Raw genomic sequence first — 20,049 nt, 5'->3', positions numbered from 1 at the left:
GGGTTGTTTACACCAAATATCTGTTTCCAGGAAACGGTAGGTCTTACTAACCTTAAGCAGCAGGTATTAATAGAACACTGTATAAAATGATCATGGGCAGTTGGAAGAGGATTTCTTGGCAAGTATAAGATGAGAGAGAAAGTGTTGCTTGCTTGTGCAGAAAAGTAAGAGGTAACTTGGTATAGTCTCAGGAGCCTGCTCTCCTGGGGTCATTCTCCTCTCCCAAGGCCAGGGTATGTACATATCATCCCATGACACTTCTCCCGCATGCCTGATCCTCTGAAATATTGCACTGTATGAATTGGATTAAAAAAGCAGAAAAACCACACATATAAGTCCAAACCAGGTTCTTGGTATCAGGTCCTCCAGCCTTGCCAGCTTCTCTCTCTGTTGCATTATGTAGGAGAGGAAGCTTGTTCCTCAACAACTGAGGATTTTACACATGCAAGAATAGTTGTCAAGACTTGGGAATATTCTAGCAAATGAGCAGGATTGGGATTGGCTTCTTGGGTCAGAAAGCCTGGACTGTAGAGAGCACCTGAGGGTCAGCATACATGAGAAATTTGTGTGAACGGTAGCCTGCTGGAGCATGCCACATAAAGAGAGCTTGAGGGATTGAAGACAAATATTTTTTCTGCTGATCTAGATGGGGACAGTGGGAGGGGTGAGGACTTCCCTGACTTCCTAATCAGGGATAGAACTGGGAAAAAAGGAAATGCTGTTGGAAAGTATTTCCTGGCCATACCAAGTAACTCAATCACTTTCCATTTTGAAAGCTCTTAAGTTCTTGTTGTTTGTGATATTTAGTACTTCCGAGCTTGTTCTCTCGGGTTCTGTTTTCCTGACTACCTTTGACTTGGTCTTGTCTTTGACCTCAAGGTTTTGTCCCTCTTTACCTAACTGAGTTCATCAGGTGTGGAAGTTCTGATTTGGTGACTACTGGAGATCTGTTGCACTGGTCACTTAGTTACATTGTGTGACTGATGACATAAGGTTTGACCTGTTCTTGGCTCTTAGTTTTCCTCTCTGTGGTAGGGTGACCTAATGATAAGAGAAGCTCCAGTGAGCTATGGACCCTTGATGACTCTGTTCTGTTCTTCAGCATAGAGGTACAAACTCGGGAGCTGAGTAGCCAAATCCGTTCTGGGGTATATGCCTATCTTGCCTCATTCCTGCCCTGCAGCAAGGACACCCTGGTTAAACGTGCTCGGAAACTTCACCTCTATGAACAGGTGAGTGACTTTGGAGTGGAGCCCCTTGGCTTTAGGGCCCAGCAGAGAGGGTAACTGAGTCTTCACAGATGCCACCTCTGCTGTTGTAGTGCCCTTGTGCAATAGTATGTCCTCAGTATAAGAAGTGATACAAAAACCAATCTTACACTACGTTCTGTTTTCTGCAGGGGGGGCGTCTAAAGGAGCCTCTCCAGAAGCTTAAGGAGGCCATTGGAAGGGCAATGCCAGAGCAGATGGCCAAGTACCAGGATGAGTGCCAGGCACACACACAAGCCAAGGTCGCCAAGTAAGTGTGTTCCATCGCTCTCACGGGACATCATCCTCTTGACTTTTCTCTTTTGTGTGTGTGTGTGTGTGTGTGTGTGTGTGTGTGTGTGTGTGTTTTCATTATTACATTTGTGAATGAGACTCTTGGTTCTTCTGCAGCATTTGGACCTTTTCTTAGAAGCCCGGGGTCGGGATGGGCAAGTCGGGGAGGTGGGTGGTGGGTGAGAGAAAGTAGTTCTTTTGTGGCCGTGACCCTTAGGGTCCCACTGATTTCTTTCCATGCTATAGGATGCTGGAAGAGGAGAAGGACAAGGAGCAGAGGGAGCGGATTTGCTCTGATGAGGAAGAAGATGAAGAAAAGGGGGGCAGGAGGATAATGGGACCCCGGAAGAAATTCCAATGGAATGATGAAATCAGGTGTGCCCAAACTGGGACCTTGCCTCATTGGAGGGTTTGTGGGGCCAGTGTCTGAGCATGTTCCCGTGTTTCTAATGAAGGTTAGAATCATTTACTTTAATCAGGGCTGCTGAAAGCACATAATTGAAACCTTGAAAGAAGGATTTGGGGTAGTTTGAAGTTTCTGACTTCTGCTTCCTCCTCAGGGAGCTGCTCTGCCACGTGGTGAAGATAAAACTGGAGACCTACGATCTGGAGAGGAACAATAAGACCCAGTCTTGGGAGGACTATGTGAAGGCCTTTCTGGATGCCGAGGTCAAACCTCTCTGGCCCAAAGGCTGGATGCAGGCCAGGTGAGGGCCGTGAGCAGCCAGTATGGTCAGCGTGGTGATGAGGTGGAGTGTTTTTGCCTTAAAGACCTATATGAGTGCTTCTGTTGTGCCAGGCCAACGCGGTCCCTTCCCTCAGGGAGTCACTGTCTAGCCGACTCAGCTCTGTTCCCACTAGAGGAATTGGGGGCCATACTGGTTGCTGTGAATGGCTCTTACCGTTCCCTTGGAGAGCGAAGTTACCTATGGGGTTTTGGCTTTGTTATTCTTTGTCACACTTCAGTTTGGAGTTGGCTGCATGTTCTTCCCACGTCACTGTGCTCTTACCTGTTTTGAGGTATTGGCTCTTGGTAGAAGCAGAGAAGTAGATTCATCTTGGAAACATGTTCCCGTTCTGAACAGAAGTCTCATTTGCAAGGAACAGGGCTGGCTGATTATTGGAGTTAAGTGCTGAACTTCTGTGTTCTATAGCTTCCCTTTCATGAAAATGGACTCTGCAATACTTGGACAGGAAAGTTAGCTGGAGCTAGTGCTCTGTTCTTTTTTTTTTAATGGGAGAAAATACACTTTACATAAAATTCACCATCTTAACCATTTTTAGGTGCACAGTGCAGTGGTTTTAAATACGTTCACATTGTTTTTGCAGCCATCACTATCCATCTCCATAACTCTTTTCATCTTATAAAACTGAAAACTCTGTACCCATTGAACAATAACTCTGCATTCCCCCCCCCCCGCCCAGATTCTGTGACCATCATTCTACTCTCTATGATTTAAAAAAAAATTTTTTTTTAATGTTTTTATTTATTTTTGAGACAGAGACAGTGCATGAGCAGGGGAGGGGCAGAGAGAGAGGGAGACACAGAATCTGAAGCAGGCTTCAGGCTCTGAGCGGTCAGCACAGAGCCTGACGTGGGGCTCGAACTCACGGACTGTGAGATCATGACCTGAGCTGAAGTTGGATGCTTAACTGACTGAGCCACCCAGGTGCCCCAACTTTCTGTCTATGATTTTGACTGCTACGAGTACGTCCTATAAGTGCAGTCATACAAAATTTGTCTTTCTGTAACTGGCTTATTTCACTTAGTATAATATTTCCAAGATTTTGTTTGTATTACACATTACAGAATTTCTTTCCTCTTTAAGGCAGAATAAAATTCCATTGTATGTATAGATCACATTTTACTTATCCATTCATCCTAAGCTGATACTTAGGTTGCTTCCATGTTTTAGCTATTGTGAGCTATGCTATTATGAACTAGAGTGTACAAATATCTCTTCAACACCCTGCTCTCAGTTCTTCTGTGTATATGCCAAGAAGTGGAGTTGCTGGATCACATGGTAATTGTGTGTTTAATTTTGTCATTAATGTTAATTTATTTGAGAGAGTGTGAGTAGGGAAGGGGCAGAGAGAGAGGAAGAGAGAGAAAGTCTCAAGCATGCTCTGCGCTGCTGGTGGAGAACCCGACATGGGGCTCGAACCGACTAACCGCGAGATCATGACCTGAGCTGAAATCAAGAGTTGGACTCTTAACCAACTGAGCCGCCCAGGTGCCCTTGTATGTTTAATTTTTGAGGAACCATCAATGTTTTCCATAGTGGTTTTATCATTTTGTATTTCCACCAATAGTTCACAGATGTTCCAATTTGTCTACATCCTTCCCAATACTTGACGTTTTCTGGGTTTTTGATAGTAGCCATTGTAATGGATGTGATGTGGTATCTCCCTATATATTTGATTTGAGTTTTCCTGGTGATTGGTGATGTTGAGCATCATTTAATATATAATATTGGGCCATTTATATATCTTTTTTTAAGAGAAATGTTTAAATCTTTTGCCCATTTTTTAATCAGGTTCTTTTATTGTTTTAGGAGTACTTCTTGTATTCTGAATATTAATCCCTTAACAGATGTGATTTCCAAATATTTTCTCTTATTTTGTGAGTTGCCGTTTTACTCTGTGGATAGTATCTTTTGATGCACACAAAATTTTTTTTTAATGTTTATTTGCTTATTTTGAGAGAGAGAGAGTGAGTGGGGGAGAGGAGCAGAAGGGGGAGAGAGGGCGGGGGGGGGGGGGGGGAGAGAGAGAGAGAGAGAGAGAGAGAGAGAGAGAGAGAATGAGAATGAGAATATGAATGAATCCCAAGCAGGAGTCACACTCATTGTGGAGCCCAATGTGGGGCTCGGTCTCAGAACCGTGATATCATGACCTGAGTGGAAGTCAAGAGTCAGATGTTCAACTGACTGAGCCACCCAGATGCTCCTCAGTATGCAAATTTTTTAAATTTAATGAAGTCCAATTTGTCTACTTTTTGTTGCTTGTGTCTTTGATATCATATGTAAGATACCATTGTCAGATCCAGGGTCATGAAGCTGAGTTAATTTTTGTATATGGTGTTAAGGGTCCAACTTCATTTTTTTTTGCATGTGGATGTCCAACTTTTTCAGCACCATCTGTTGAAAAGGTTGTGCTTCCCTCATTGGTCTTTGCACCTTTGTTGAAAAATCATTTGACCATATATGTGAGGGCTTATTTCTGGGCTCTCTGTTCTCTTCCATTGGTTCATGTGTCTGCCTTTATGCCAGTTGCACACTGTTTGGATTACTGTAGCTTTGTAGTAAGTTTTGAAATCAAGAAGTGTGATTCTCCAGCTTTATTCTTTTTCAAGATAATTTTGACTGTGCAGGGTCCTTTGAAATTCCCTATAAATTTTAGGATGGGTTTTTCTACTTCTGCAAAAAACAGTCGTTGGGATTTTGCTAGGGATTGCATTGAATCTGTAGATTGCTTTGGGTAGTATTGATATTTTAGTAATATTAAGTCCAATCCATGGTGGGAGGGATGTGTTTCCATTTATTTCTGTCTTTAATTTCTTTTAGCAATATTTTGTCATTTTCATTGTGCAAGTCTCTTACGTGCCTAGTGAGGTTAATTCCTGGTTTTTGTTTTGTTTTCAGATGCTGTTGTGAATGGAATTATTTTTGTAATTTCTTTTTTAGATTGTTCATTTTTTGTGTACAGAAATGGAGCTGATTTTTGTGTTATGTTGATTTTATATCCTGCTACTTTGCAAAATTCTGAAAATTTTTTGGAATCTTTAGAGTTCTCTACATAAAAGATCATATCATCTGCAGAGATAAGCTTACTTCTTCCTTTCCAATTTGGATGCCTTTTGTTTCTCTTTCTTGACTAACTGCTCTGGCTAGAACTCCTAGTACTACGTTGAATAGGAGTGGTGAAAGCAGGCATTCTTACCTTGTTCGTGATCTCAGAGGAAACGCTTTTAGCCTTTCACCATTGACTATTGTGTTCACTGGGGGTGGCAGCGGGGTTGGGTGGGATTTCATACATGGCTTTTATTATGTGGAGGTAGTTTTCTTCTATTCCTAGTAGAGTGTTTTTATCATGAAAGGGTGTTGAATTTTGTCCTGCGTCTTTTCTCCATCCATTGAGATGTTCACGTGGGGCTTTATTCCTTCATTCTGTTGATGGGGCTTGTCACACTGGTCAGTTTTTGTATATGGAACCACCCTTGCATTCCAGGCACAAATCTCACTTGGTCATGATGTATAATCTTCTTAATCTGCTTCTGAATTCTCTTTACTAGTATTTTGTTGGGGAGTTTTGCATCGGTATTAATAGGGGATATTTGTCTGTAGTTTTCTTACAGTGTCTTTGCCTGGCTTTGGTATCAGGGTAACGCTGGCTTCATAGAATGAATTTGTATGTATTCCCTCTTCTTCAGTTTTGGAAAAGTTTGAGAAGGGTTGGTAGTGCTTAAAATACTTGGTAGAATCCACCCATGAAGCCATCAGGTCTGGGCCTTTCTTTTGTTGGGAGATTTTTGATCACAGACTCAGTCCCCTTGCTAGTTTAGCTCTAGTCAGAATTTTTATTTCTTTGGGAATTACTTGGTAGGTTTTGGGTTTCTAGGAATTTGTCCATTTTAAGTAGGTAATCCAGGTTGTTGGTGTGCAGTTATTCATAGCCTCTCTTACAGTCCTTTTTATTGGTAGAATCAGTAGTAATGTCCCCACTTTCATTCCTGATTTTGGTAATTTGAGTCTCCTCTCGTTTCTTAGCCCATCAAGCTAAAGATTTGTCCGTTGTGTTGATCTGATTTTTCTCTATTCTCTGTTTTATTTATTTATGCTCTGATCTCCAGTGTTTGCTTCCTTCCTGTTGGCTTTAGGTTTAATTTGTTCTTTTACCAGTTCCTTAAGTTGTAAAGTTAGGTTGTTGATTTGGGATTTTTCTTGTTTTTAAATGTTTATAGCTGTAAGTACTCTCTTAACATCCTTTTGGGTGTGTCTGTAAGTTTTGGTATGTTGTATTTTCCTTTTCATCTGTCCTTCAAGTATTTTCTAATTTCCTTTGTGATTTTTTTCTTTGCTCCATTGCCTGTTTAAAAAGTATGTTTTCTGATTTCCACAATTTTGTGAATTTGTCAGTTTTCCTTCTGTCATTGATTCGTAGCTGTAGCCTCTTGTGGTCAGAGAAGATACTCTGTATAATGTCTATCTTTTTAAATGTCTTGAGACTTAATTTGTGGCCTCTGTCCTGGGAAGTGTGTCATGTACACTTGAGAAGAATATGTATTCTGTTGTGGGGTAGAGTGTTCTGTGTATGTCTGCTATATCTAGCTGGTTTATGTGTTAAGTCTTCTGTTGTCTTATTTGTCTTGTTTCTAGTTGTTCTATCCATTAGTGTGAGTGGGGTGCTGAAGTCTCCAACTCTTAATGTAAAATTGTCTGCTTTTCCCTCTAGTTCTGTCAGTTTTTGCCTCAGTTGCAGGAATGTTTATGAGTATTATATCTTCCTGCTGTATTGAGGTGTTTATTAGTACATAATGACCTTTTTTGTCTTGTAATGTTTCTTGATTTAAAGTCTCTCTTACCTGATGTCAGCACAGCCCTCCTTGCTCTCTCTGGTTACTCTTGGTGTGGAATATATTCTTCCACCTTTTCACCTTCAACTTGTTTTTGCCTTTGGATCTTAAGTGAGTTTCTTGTAGACAGCGTTGAGTTGTTTATCCATTCTGCTAATCTCAGTGTTTTGATTGGAAAGTTTGATCCATTCGTATTTAAAGTAATTAATGGAAGGAAGGGCTTGCTTCTATAAATTCATTGACCTGTGAACTCTGCTCCCCTACAGTTCTGTCCTCACCTCTTTTGGTTGTTGATGTCACAAAATTACATTTTTATACATTATGTGCTCTAAAACATAAGCTGATAATTCTTAGAGATACATTAGTGTGTTAAATTAGGTAGAAAACAAGATTTGGAGTTACAAACCAAACTGATAGTAATGCTAGCTTTTATGCTAATAATTACTTTTTTTCCTTAAAGTTTTAGTCTCTTAAGTCATGTAGAAAATAAAAAGCACAGTGACAAACCATTTTCATGGGAATACTAGCTGTTATAATTGCCCTTGTATTTCCATTTCTGAGATCCTTATTTCTTTGCATGGCTTTGAACTACTGTCGGTTGTTCTTTTATTTGACCTCACAGGGTGCCCTGGAGCATTTCCTTCAGGGCAGTCTAGTGCTCAGGATTTTCTTCAGCTCTTATTCATCTGGGAGTACCTTTTTTTTTTTTAATATATATATATATATACGTATACATATGTATACGTATATATATATATTTTTAAATCTTTATTTATTTTGAGAGAGAGAGAGAGCGAGAGCGTGCGCATAAGCAGGGGGAGGGGCAGAGAGAGAACAGGAGACAGAGAATCTCCAGCAGGCTCCATGGAGCCTGATGCAGGGCTCAATCTCATGACTGTGAGATTGTGACCTGAGCTGAAATCAAGAGTTGGATGCTTAACCAACTGAGCCACGCAGGCATCCCCATCTGGGAGTATCTTAGTATTTCTCCCACTTTTGAAGGACAGCTTTACTGGATTTGGATTCTGGTCTGATCTTCTCTTTTAGCACTTTGATGTTTATTTTTATTTTTAGGACAATTCGAGAGACAGAGTGCAAGCAGCGGAGGGGCAGACAGAGGGAGACACAGAATCTGAAGGGGCTCCAGGCTTTGAGCTGTCAGCCCAGAGTCTGACGCGGGGCTCGAACTCACAAACCGCGAGATCATGACCTGAGCTGAAGTCGACGCTTAACCAACTGAGCCACTCAGGCGCCCCCTCTTTTAGCACTTTGAATATAGTAGCTCACTATCTTCTGGACTCCCAAGTTTATGCTGAGAAATCTGTTGATAATTTAAATGATGATTTACTTCTCTCTATGGGTTTTGAAGATTCTGTCTTTGTGTTTTAAAAGTTGAATTATAGGGGCGCCTGGGTGGCTTAGTCAGTTAAGTGTCAACTCTTGATTTTGGCTCACGTCATGATCTCATGGTTCAGGACATTGAGCCCCCTCATAGGGCTCTGCACTGACATCATGGCTCTTGCTTGGGCTTCTCTCTTTCCCTCTCTCTCTCTGCCCCTCCCCTGCTCATGCGCAGGCGCTCTCTCTCTCTCTTTCAAAATAAATAAAACTTTAGAAAAAAAAGTTTGATTATATTGCTTTGTGTGGGGTTCATCTTGGAGTTCTTCGAGCTTCTTGGATTTTTATGTTCATCTCTTTCATGAGATTTTGGGAGTTTTTAGCCAGTTTTTGTCCACTATTCTCTCTGCCCTTTGCTCCCTCTTCTTCTGGGACTTGTACAGTGTGTGGTGTGCATTCTTCTCCAAGTGATGGTGTCCCACACGTCTCCTACGCCCTGTTCACTTTTCTTCAGTCTTTTTTCTCTCTGTTCCTCAGCCTTGGCGATTTCCATTGTCCTCTATTCAAATTTGTGAATTTTTTCTTCTGCCTGCTCACATCTGTGTTTGAACATCTCCAGGGAATTTTTTGTTTCAGTTATTACACTTTAAAGCTCCAAAATCTCTTTTTGATTTCTTTTTAGGTTTTCCATCTCTTTATTTCCATTTTGTTCACACATCCTTTTTTTAATTTCTTGGGAACATGCATCACCTCACATAGTAACAATTCTTCTTTTCTTTTCTTGGACGAGAACTCTTATAAGATCAACTCGGCAACTTTCAAATTTACAATTCAGTATTGGTAACTGTGGTCACTTTTCTGTTTATTGATTTTATTTTTGTGAATGTTGTGGGTGGTCTCGGTGCCAGGGAGCAGCCTGCGGTGTGAACTTTCTTCCCAGGTCTTGGCCAAATCCTTCCTTGGACTTGTATAGTCACTTTCTCATTTTTCCCCATATATGCAGTTGTTTTGAATGTTCTGGTTTTTAATGTCTGTCTCCTAAAAGTGGGAAAGTGAATAAGTGAAGCGGGGACAAAGGGCACTGGTTTTTCAAATCCCCTGGAAGTCACCTCGGCCAGAGGGGCAGGGGCGTGCAACAATGGTTGGTAGAAGGGGACAGCAGTGGCTGCCCACCTCTTTGCACCTCTGTGATGAAAAGCAGCAATTAGCAGCCGAAGCAGAGATTTCGCCATTAGTTGAAGGACAGGGTCCTTTTTGCCTGCCCTACTTCCCACAAGCTGCGTGCAAGCTGCTGCAGGAACATGTGTATACCTCCCTGCCGTGGGGTAGGGGTCAGGAGGCTGCATCTGTGCTAAGGGCTGAAATTGACAGCAGTTTACCCTCCAGGCCTTTCCCGTCCCCTCCCCCCCCCCACTCCTAGCCCCCCATGGTAAGCCTTCAACACACTCTAGCGTTCCCAAATAGTTCCTTTAGACAGACTGTATTATTAGTGCAGTTGCTGTCCAGGAGGGTGGACAGTTTCTGGCGCTTCCTACTCCACCACCTTCCCAGAGTTCAAGTCATGGAACTTCCTCTCCTTGTCTCTGTACCTTCTTTAGGTGGAATTGCTCTTCTCTCTTTACAGATTGAATTTCTTTCTTTTCTTTCTTTTTTTTTTTTTTTTTAATGTTTATTTTTGAGAGAGCGTGTGCATATGCAGGGAAGGGGCAGAGAGAGGAAGACAAAGGATCCTAAGTGGGGTTTGTGCGCTGACAGCAGAGAGCCTGATGTGGGCCTTGAACTTACAAGCCAAGGTCACTCATGATCCATAAAGTCTGATGCTTAACCTACTGAGCCACCTAGGCATCCCTGTGAAAGCGCATAGGGAGGGTCACAAAGAAAATTTTGTTGTGTTTTCCTGGGAAAAGACATGCTGTGGGTCACTCCACATTTGACCTTTGGAAGGGGTAAGACTCAGCAATAAGGAAAGCACTGCTGTGTCTAGGGGAAAAATCCTATGAGAAATATTGGGGCAGAGCCATAGCTTTTTTGGGTCACTCCTAGACTCTTCGCTTTTGAATGGCCAGTGCGGCTACTTTAGATTCTCTCACTAGGAATCAAGCTCCCCGGTCCACTGATATTTAAGGCATAATAGCCACTGAGTACCAGGGGTGGTAGGAAAGCTCTAGAAGAAGAGTGCCTGCTTTCAGGGAGCTTGAGCAAACCATCCAGTGTTCTCTATTTCAGGACTCTGTTTAAGGAGAGCAGACGAGGCCATGGGCACCTGACATCAATCCTGTGAGTCCGTGTTTTCTCTTCCCAGGACTACTATTATTTTCATCTCCTTTGTGGATCTCCTCTAAACCTTTTCTGTGTTCATTCCTTTTACTAGGGCCAAAAAGAAAGTAATAGCCTCATCCAAAATCAAGATGAAGGTGAGTCAGCCTGCTCTGGTCATGTACCATTCTCCATCCTCCAGCCATGCACGTGAAACCTGTCAGTTGACCATAGCAACTTGTCGAGCTTTGCTGGACTGGGAGGCAACTCTCCAGGATGGCATTCTTGAGGTTATACCAAGAGGCAGCCTGCCCCACTACAGGTGCCGGAGGTTGGCAGGCTAGAGACCTGAGCTGGGCCACATAATATCTTCCTGCCTTAGTTCTAAGAGATCGTACCCACCTGGCCAGTTCCTGGGGGTGGTGGTGAGATTTAGTGAGGTCTCCCGACCGCCCTCTGAAGAGTGAAAAGCCCCTGCAGATGCTCAGGTCTTGCAGCATGGTGGTAGATTTTTCATGGAAGAACACTGCCAGCTAAGTGGTGAGCCTGGAGGAAGCTGGCTTTGTTGCATTTGCCTGGCAGAGATGGAGGGAAGTACAGTGGGTAGAGGGCAGAGACCGAGAACCATCTCAGGCATTGCAGAAACCTCTCAGTGTAGTAAAAATTGCTATTGTGCCAAAATTTTTATCAGTTCCTGTGCCCTTAACACACCTAGTCCACGGGAGTAAGCTGTGCAGATTCTGTATTCCCAAGTATCTGTTGAGCTCCTTCGGTGTCTCAGACACATGGCAATAAGCACTCAGGATGTGGCATTAATGAGGTAGACACTGTTCCTGCTCCCGTGACAGGACTTTTCCTTTGCGCCCAGCTGAAGAGACAGGTGCTAGAGAAGATCAGGGAGCAAGAGAAAGCTAATTCAAGGCAATTCTCATGCCATGCCTCATTTTCTGAGTGCAGCTGGGAGCACTCTGAGACCATGTGAGGCCAACAGGGAGAGAGCATCTCTTGCTCAAGTGTTACACTTTTTCAGAAACAGAATAAGAGTTTCTTTGTGGATGGATGTGTACTTAACAAGAAAGCATGCTTGGTAAGCCAGACCCAGCCAGCCAGACATGAGCCAGAGAGGGCGAAGGGGTAGCAGCATTTTCAAGTGCAAGCAGGCATGGCAGCTACTCTGCTCCTCCCCTGTTTTGTGACCGTGCAGGAAAGCCTGGGTTTTGGGGGCCTGTGGTGCTCTTACATTTGCATCCTCACCACAGGGCCAGCATTGGCATCTTTGGACATTTCTAACCATTGGAAATTTCTACTTTCCTTTAGGAATCCTCTTCTAAGCCTGACAAAAAGGTTTCCGTCCCATCAGGTCAGATTGGTGGCCCCCTGGCTTTGCCTTCAGAACACGCGGGAGGAGGCCTGAGCATTGGGACCACAAACAGGGAGCTCTCATCCCAGGCATCTGGCAGCCTTGCTAATCCTGCTCCTATCAACCTTGAGGACTCGTTGGACGGAGACTTGATCCGTAATTCAGCCTCCTCATTGGAGGTTGTGTCCAAGGAACTGGCTGTGCTGAATAGCAGAGCAGCTGGGAGCTCTGAGTTCACATTGCCTGCACCCTCGAAAGCACCCGCAGAGAAGATCGTAGGCGTCGTATGTACAGACGAGAAGAGGAACTTTCCGAAGCCCAACCCTTCCGCCCCATCGCCTTCTAGTTCTCTGCAGTCTCCCCTCAATTTTCTAGCTGAACAGGCTTTGGCACTGGGGCAGTCCTCTCAGGAGAAAAAACCGGAGAGTTCTGGCTACAAAGAGCTGTCCTGTCAGGCTGCGCTCAGCAAGGGCCTGCCGGAAGCGCACCAGTCCAAAGCAAAGCACCACGGCTTGCCACGGACGTCTCACACACCCCAGGCGGCAGCTCCTGTGCCCGGCCCCCAGGTGAAAGTGTTTCACGCGGGTGCTCAACAGCAGAAGAGCTTCACCCCCCCAGCTCCTTTTGTCAATAAGCTCCAGGGCCCAAAGCCTTCCTCCCCACAGTGCCATCGTTCCCTCCTCCAGCTTGTGAAGACAGCAACCAAAGGCCAGAGCTTCCATCCCTCCACGCCGGCCTCTTCAGGAGGCCCCCCGCTCTCCAGCAGCACCTCTCATAAGACCCCAGCCTCATCCTCCACTGCCCCAAGCCATCCAGCAAAACAGCACTCCGCTGGCTCTTCAGGGCCGTCTTACAAGAATAGTCCCTTTGCCAGCTCTGTCTCTAAACATGGGGTTTCTTCTGGCAGCAGCTCTTCCTCTGGAGGAACACCAGTCCAGACCTCTACTTCCGGGAACCTGCTCCCTGGCGTACAGCCTCCCTCCGCAGGACAGTCTGCCAGCAGACCCGTCCCAGCCTCTGCAGTGAAAAAACCACCCGTTTCCCAAAAGCTGACCCTGGTGGCCCCTCCGGGTGGTCCAAATGGAGACTCCAGTGGTGGGACCCAGGGAGTGGCAAAGCTACTGACCTCCTCCCTGAAGTCCAGCGCAGTTAGCAGCATGACATCGTCTACCTCCTTGCCAGTGAGTGTCCTGGCACAGCAGTCCGCCCCTCGTGGGTCTTGTGGACAGGGCCGCTTGCCTTGCCCTGGTCGGAGAGAGAGATCCGACACTGAAGGTCAGGTAGGAATAGTGAGCCCGGAAACTGGAAGGAGGCCTGGGCTTCCTGTTTGTAGGTTTTTGCTTTTCTAGTGGTAGGAATCCCGGGAGAGCTGGAAACTTCTCCTGAGGATGAGCAGAGGGAAAGGACTGGTTTGCCAGAGGTGCTATGATCCTGGGTGGCACAGAATGAGCCACAAATCTCTTTTCACATTTCATAGCCTCCTATTTGTCTATCTCTCAAAACAAGTAAATGAAAATGGCATCATCTCTCAACTCATCAGTTTTGTGGAGATGTTCATGTCCCAGGAAATCAGTAACTTGAAATCAGTAACTTGTAAGAGTGATTCCCTTTTGGTTGGATTTTAAAGGACTCTGCAGGTCAGATAAAGGCAGTTTGACAGAGTCCAATGGTTGATGAGGCTTGCCGGTAGGTAATTACAGGAAGTTTGGATGCAGGCTGGGGAAATGAGAGAGCAATTGTTTTCATGTTTCCAACATAGAAAATGACTCTGTTGTTACAAAGACAAAACTATAGAAAGGTATGTACAGCAGGATCTCACCTACCTCTACCCTGGCACCACCCCTGCAAGCTGTGTTGCTTAGCTGTGTTCCTTAGTTTCCAGGGTTTTCCCATCTCTTTATAAAGACAAAGGTCAAAACATACAAATATGTATGTGAGTATGTTTAATGTACATACATACGAACACACTGGTGTTTGTGTGTACCTACATCTGTGGATGTTTGCGTAAGATGGTCTTCCTTTCTTACACAAAGGAGTAATTTATACTTGGTTTTTTAAATTTTTTTTTTTTAACGTTTATTTATTTTTGAGACAGAGACAGAGCATGAGTGGGGGAGGGTCAGAGAGAGAGAGGGAGACACAGAATCCGAAACAGGCTCCAGGCTCTGCACTGTCACCACAGAGCCCAATGCGGGGCTCGAACTCACAGACTGTGAGATCATGACCTGAGCTGAAGTTGGACGCTTAACCAACTGAGCCACCCAGGCGCCCCTATACTTGGTTTTTTAAATGAACATGGTCCTGGGAGCCATTCCATGCCAGTTTTTTTTTTAATTTATTTTTGAGAGAGACTGAGTACGAGTGGGGGAGGGGCAGGGAGAGGGGGGGACACAACCTGAAGCAGGCTCCAGGCTCTGAGCTGTCAGCACTGAGCCTCATGTGGGGCTCGAACCCACAAATCGTGAGATCATGACCTGAGCCGAAGTCGGACCCTTAACCGACTGAGCCACCCAGGTGCTCCTCTCCGTGCCAGTTTAGAGTCCATCCTCTTCCTTCCTTTGAGGGCAGCAGTGCAGGGGCTGCATTCACAAGGGGTGGTGTACAAGCGGGTCCCTGCCCTGCACGTCCATCCCCAGCTTTGGTTTGTGAGTGAGCTTTGAACAGTGCTGGTGCTCTGACCGTGCTGTGTTTCCTCCCCAGAAAGGAACGAGTGGGGCTGTGCTGCTGGCCAGCTCCTCGCCCTTAAATCTGCTGTCTGCGTCCTACAAGTCTGGCAGCCCGAAGCTGCCTGGGGCCATGAACTCCAACTCCCTAGGGATCATCTCCCAGTTTCCTCTCCATGTGGTATCCTTCAGCGCCGAGTCCTCTGCCAAAGCAGGGGTTTCCAAGGATGCCATCGTCACGGGTCCTGCCCCTGGGACGTTCCATCACGGCCTCAACCATAGTAAGTGCTTCTCTCCTTGTCTCCTTGTGCTGGATGGACAGAAGGTTCCCCACTGCCTGTGCTGATTGATGAGTTCTGTTGTTGTGTGCTGGGTTCCTGTGTTTGTCTGGTGTGTGACCCTGGGCAGCGTTCCTGGGAACCGTGCTGAGCCCCCTCCCCTTGGGGTTCTGACCCAGAACCAGTCCAGTAGGTTGTCTGGGCTCTTGACCACTGAAGCATCTTTTCTGTTCCTGTCTTCAATGTGTGTGTTTTGTTCTTTTCTCCCCTCCTGTTTTCTCTCAGGTCTCCTGGCTGGCTTGCACTCCAGCCCGCCCCGTGCAGCGCCTCTCCCACACGCTGCCGTGTCCACTCACGTCCCGCAGAGTCTGCCAGGTAATTGCCAGGTGGTCAGAGTGCCACATGCACCACGCGGCATTCTGCTCTCCACTCGTTCAGATGCCTTGTCTGCTGCCAGGGAGTTCAGTGTCTTCTACTTGTTGTCACTGTGTTGTCCTGGTTTGTCCTTGAAGGCTCTGGCTCTTTGGGGACTCCAAGAGATCAACATAGGCTTCCACTTTGGAATTTCCCCTCATTCTCCACTTGGATTGCCACTGGGTCGGCCTTACCCTGTGTGCTCACAGGGGAGGCAGTGATGGCCTGTATTCAAAGCAGGGGAATTCCCTTAGCGAAACTTGGTGCTTACGTTGGTGCTCATTTCCAAGGGTTAATTGGGGAACTGAAAAGTGTTCAGTTAAGTTGCTCTACCTTCCAGGTGCTGCAGCTAACAGAAAGCTCTCAAGGCTTTATTTGCTTGTTTGTTTAGAGAGAGAGAGAGGGAGGGAGGGAGAGTGTGAGGGTGAGAAAGTCATCTGGGGGAAGGGCAGAGAGAGAGGGACAGAGAGAATCCCAAGCAGGCTCTTTGCTGTCAGCATGGAACCAGATGCGGGGCTTGATCCCATGAACCCTGAGATCATGACCTGAGCTGAAATCAGGCATCAGAGGCTTAATGGGGTGCCTAGGTGGCTCAGTCAGTTACACATCTCCCTTTTTGGTTTTGGCCCAGGTCATGATCTCATGGTTAGTGAGTTTGAGCCCCGCATCAGGCTTTGTGATGATGGTGTGGAACCTGCTTCAGATTCTCTCTGTCCACTTCTGCGCCTCCCCAACGTGGGCTCGCTCTCTCACTCGCTCTCAAAAATAAATTAAAAAAAATTAAAAAGAGTTGGACTCTTAACTGACTGAGCCACCCAGGCACCGTAAAAAGTGCTTAAAGCTTTATGTGAAAGGGAGAGCCCAATGGTGAGGTTTTAGGAGGGACCCTTACCTGTGCTGCCACAAAGTGTGCCCAAGGGAGCAGCCTTCGGTTGAGTTCAGGGGTGAAAACAGACATTCAGGAACACAGCTGGGCAGTGTTCCTTTTCTTTTCCTGCTTTTCATCTCCATAGAGCAGTGGTTTTCAGAAAAGGGTGTGGTATTGCTGTGAGAAGGCAGCTGGAACCTGATTCTTGAGTACACCTCATGGGACCCTGGTGCGCAGGCTCACCAGGTCTTGGTTTTGGCTTCCTGCTCTTATTATGCTAGACCTGCTCCAGAGGGGACCAGGGAGGCTGCACCGGTCAGGCGAGAGCCATTCTGCAGGATGCTGAGGCTGGGGTAGCCCTGGTGTGCGGGTACCAGGGTGGGAGTTAGGGAGCTGCCTGGCTGGGCATGCCTGTGGCCTGATGTTTCTGAGTGTAAGCTCCTCCACGTTTGCTGTGGGTCCCTGACCCCCTGGCCCGAGGCTGACATATTCCTAGTGAATGCTGGAGGCTTTTGCCTGTAAGAATGGATTGAAGATTTGTAAGGTGGAAATTTTGCTTCTTTAGAGAAAAGAACTGAGGCTAAGCCTGTGTGAACAAGGGCTCTGTTTTCCTCTAGGGAAGCGGTAGCTGCAGGGGACTCACCTCACAAACTGGTGGCTGCTACTGTAGCTAACAGGGTAATGCGGGGTCACAGAACCACCTAGCCAAGACCTAGGTTTGAAAGATAGTCCTGCCTCTGCTTGCTTTCAGGAAAGTCACACTTTGAAACAAAGAAAATAATTTAAGAGCCATTGGAAACATGACTGTTGGCCTGTGGTATTTTCAGTGCCAAAAAAAAAAAAAAAAGGGAAAGTGCTTTTTTGTACCATTTCTCCATTTCTGTCTCCTTTACACCTTCTTCAGGTTGGAGGATTCCATTGAGTGGTTGTAAATGGAAAGCTGTGTGACTGCGTCTGCTTTTTGCTCTCTTTCCCGTGCAGACTCGGAACGCTAGCTTCTTAGCCCCTTGAGCTGGTTTCGTAGGACCTGAGGATTCTGATGGTGAGAGAGTCTCATAGCTGTTTGAGTGCAGCACAGTCTTGGGACCTCACACAGAGCCTAGCCCGCCAGGGGACTTTGGTGGCGGCCGAGAACACACGCACTCCCGTGGCAGGCATGCGTCGGGCCCCTGCCTTCTGGTGCTCCGAGTGCCGTGCACACTGCAGGCTACTGCAAGCAGCAGTGCACTCAGCCTCCATCAAGGGTTTTTGGGTTCGTCTGAGCCTTGGAACACTCAGCTTTCAGGGGCTTTTGCTAGTTAAGTGAGCCCCTTGAATTTTTGTTGTTGGCGCCTTAAGGGAATCCAAGATGCTGAAAGACTTGTGTTGTTTTTGCTTATTTTTTTCCAGATGCTTCTCAGCTTCATGGAAAAGGGCCTGGTGTACCACGGAAATTGTGACCTCTGCAGAGGAAAGGCCCGACTCACTTAGGTCTGGGTGGAAGCTGACCAAGTAGGTCTCAGAAACTGGATAATCACTATGCTCTTTCTGCCAATTGGTTTCCTTCTGGCGAAGGTGTGAGTGCTGAGTGGAGCGTCTCTTGGCACTGTGATGTGCCTTCAGTGAGGGGAGCAACCCTGGGCTTCTCTGTGGAGGCACTGACTGGCCTGGTGCCCCGGGCCCCGTGGCTCTGTCATGGACAATCGTTGGAGGGGCAGCTCTGGGCTGGGGCGCGTGGTGGGTCTTGTATGAAGCTGTGGTGTCAGGGCAGAGCAGGGCGCACCTGTTTGAAACCTGCCTGACCCCCTGGCATTTGGTCAGAGTACCTCCTGGTGCCCTACTGATCAGGGAACCCTGGCCACAGTGGGATCCCCGATGGTCATGGTGTCCGTCCCATCCTCAGGCTGTGTGCTCAACAGGACAAAAACCCAGGCTGACACACAGCTGGGAGACTTACCTTGTCTTTTTGAAAAATACTCAGAACACCTAACGTGTGCTCATTGTGTTGGGGGCCAGCTTCTCTGCTGAACATGACAATGAAGCTCTTTCAGAGAAAAGACTTTTGTAGATTCAACAGTTGTGACAGGATTTTTAAAGACACTTATTTTGGTCCAGATTTCATCATTACCATTAATGCATTGGATAGAATGCATGTCATATTCTAGTAAGACATAATTCCAGTGCCTTTATGGTGGAGCAGAATTAGACACACGTCCATTCGGCCTTCTGAGTGGATTTCAGATGAAGACTTTTTTAAAAGATATGTCTGTATTTAAGACATAGCCAGTTTGAGTTTTTTACAGTTGCACATCCTAATCTGCCATCCTGACTTGAAGGTCATCTGGGCCCCCAGACCCCAGGTCCCAGTATAGCCAGGGCCCCCGTTTTGTTTTTTCAGAGTTCATTCAGGTGGACTGAAGAGCCCCAAAGCCCTTCATCTCTGAGGGCCAAGGATATGAGGGGCTCCAAGTCAAAGACATTCCAGTTTGTTTTATTTAGAAACCATTCTCAGGCAGAGCTGCAGGAACAGGCCCCTGTGAAGCATCTGCCATGTAGAAACAGGCCTTGACGTCCTGGGGCTCTCCGGGCAGCAGGGCTGTGCGTGGACTTGAGGGCGGTGCGCTGATGAGCTGGGAGAGCGCGCCGGAGACAGGCCAGGACAGCGGCCCTGGAGCGCATTCAGCCAGCGGCTGCTTCACACGGATGTCTAGGGCACTTGCCTGTCCTGTGAAGTGTGTCCCACAAGGCCTATCTGAACTGACTGCTTCAGCTAAGTGATTGCAAATATGTTAAGAGTCAACAGCCTCCTCAGAATGTATACCTGTGTGGAGACACAGGCAGCTCTCTTGGTTCCTGCCTTCCAGGGTACAGTGCTCAGTAACTCACAGTTATGCAGAGGTTTGCCCCGTTTCCAGCGGGGCAAGACCTCACTCAGTTATCCGGCTAGGCCTCTGCTTTTTTTTTTTTTTTTTTTTTTTTTTTTTTTTTTGTAAGAACCAACGTGTTTCACATCTGGCTAAAGTGGATAAGTGGATTCCTTATCCCTTCATTTTTTTTTTTTTTTTTTTTTTTTTTTTTTTTGCAACTTGGGTTTCCAGTTTGTTTACAGAGTAGTCTTAGGTAGTAGCAAAAGAGCCAAAGAAGAGATTTGTATCGCTGAGCTCAGAGCCGTGCAGAGGCCTTCCGTGAACACTGAGCAGTGGGAACTCTCCAGGCTTCTCCACCCAAGAACACCCAGGGTCCCTTCCCTGCAGCGCTCGCACCCTCCTCCCCACGTACCATTGAGTGTGCAGCTGGAGCTGAAAACCCTCATTTTTAGGAATCTAGTGATGCCTCTTGCCTCAGGGAAACGTTTCTTTGATGGGGAGTTTACGAGATTTCTTTTTCTTCTTTATGCTTTATTTGTGGTAATGAAAGAGTGAATGACCTAAACAGCCATGGCTGGGCAGACGGGCTGGCAGAGCGGGCTCCCCGGGGTCTGGGGCTGCGGCGCTGCGGGGCTTTCCTTGGAGCAGCCGTTCCTTAGGTGTGAGAGGGGCTGTGGCTTTTGTGCGGCGCGACGATGTTGGTGTTGGGGGGTGGTGTGAAAATTGTTAATCTTGTATAAAGCAACTCAATAAATTGTTTCAAGGTTTCCAAAACATCATTTCTCCTTCTTTTTACCATATTTGAGCCAATTTTTCCTCCCCTAAGAGCTGGTGTATGTGGAATATCCCTTTTGGCCAAAAGCCAAGAGGAGCAGGGGAAATAATTAAGCTTCGCATGCAAAAGAAGAAA

The 20,049-nt window shown here is 46.3% G+C and overlaps 1 protein-coding gene across 7 annotated transcripts in view; it reads left to right on the top strand.

Moving 5' to 3' along the window:
- Window positions 1-19,915, top strand: part of UBN1 (ubinuclein 1) — a 38,828-nt gene extending 18,913 nt beyond the window's left edge. For 2 of the 7 annotated variants that reach the window (XM_007073376.2, XM_042971571.1), the window contains exons 9-18: window positions 1,103-1,232; window positions 1,400-1,518; window positions 1,788-1,916; window positions 2,102-2,248; window positions 10,681-10,731; window positions 10,826-10,868; window positions 12,028-13,350; window positions 14,771-15,014; window positions 15,297-15,386; window positions 17,683-19,915. In XM_007073376.2, the coding sequence (XP_007073438.1) occupies window positions 1,103-1,232; window positions 1,400-1,518; window positions 1,788-1,916; window positions 2,102-2,248; window positions 10,681-10,731; window positions 10,826-10,868; window positions 12,028-13,350; window positions 14,771-15,014; window positions 15,297-15,386; window positions 17,683-17,732 (2,326 nt within the window). In that variant the 3' untranslated portion in view covers window positions 17,733-19,915. Of the gene's footprint in view, window positions 1-1,102; window positions 1,233-1,399; window positions 1,519-1,787; window positions 1,917-2,101; window positions 2,249-10,680; window positions 10,732-10,825; window positions 10,869-12,027; window positions 13,351-14,770; window positions 15,015-15,296; window positions 15,387-17,682 lie in introns of those variants that run through there. The other 5 variants (XM_007073377.2, XM_042971575.1, XM_042971574.1 and 2 more) reach the window with 5 other exon arrangements.
- Window positions 19,916-20,049: the final 134 nt, after the last annotated feature.

The sequence above is a fragment of the Panthera tigris genome, chromosome E3 (genome assembly GCF_018350195.1).
Source record: "Panthera tigris isolate Pti1 chromosome E3, P.tigris_Pti1_mat1.1, whole genome shotgun sequence".
NCBI lineage: Eukaryota > Metazoa > Chordata > Mammalia > Carnivora > Felidae > Panthera > Panthera tigris.
The sequence above is the reverse complement of the archived record's forward strand: the minus strand, read 5'-3'. Positions and strand labels throughout refer to the sequence as shown.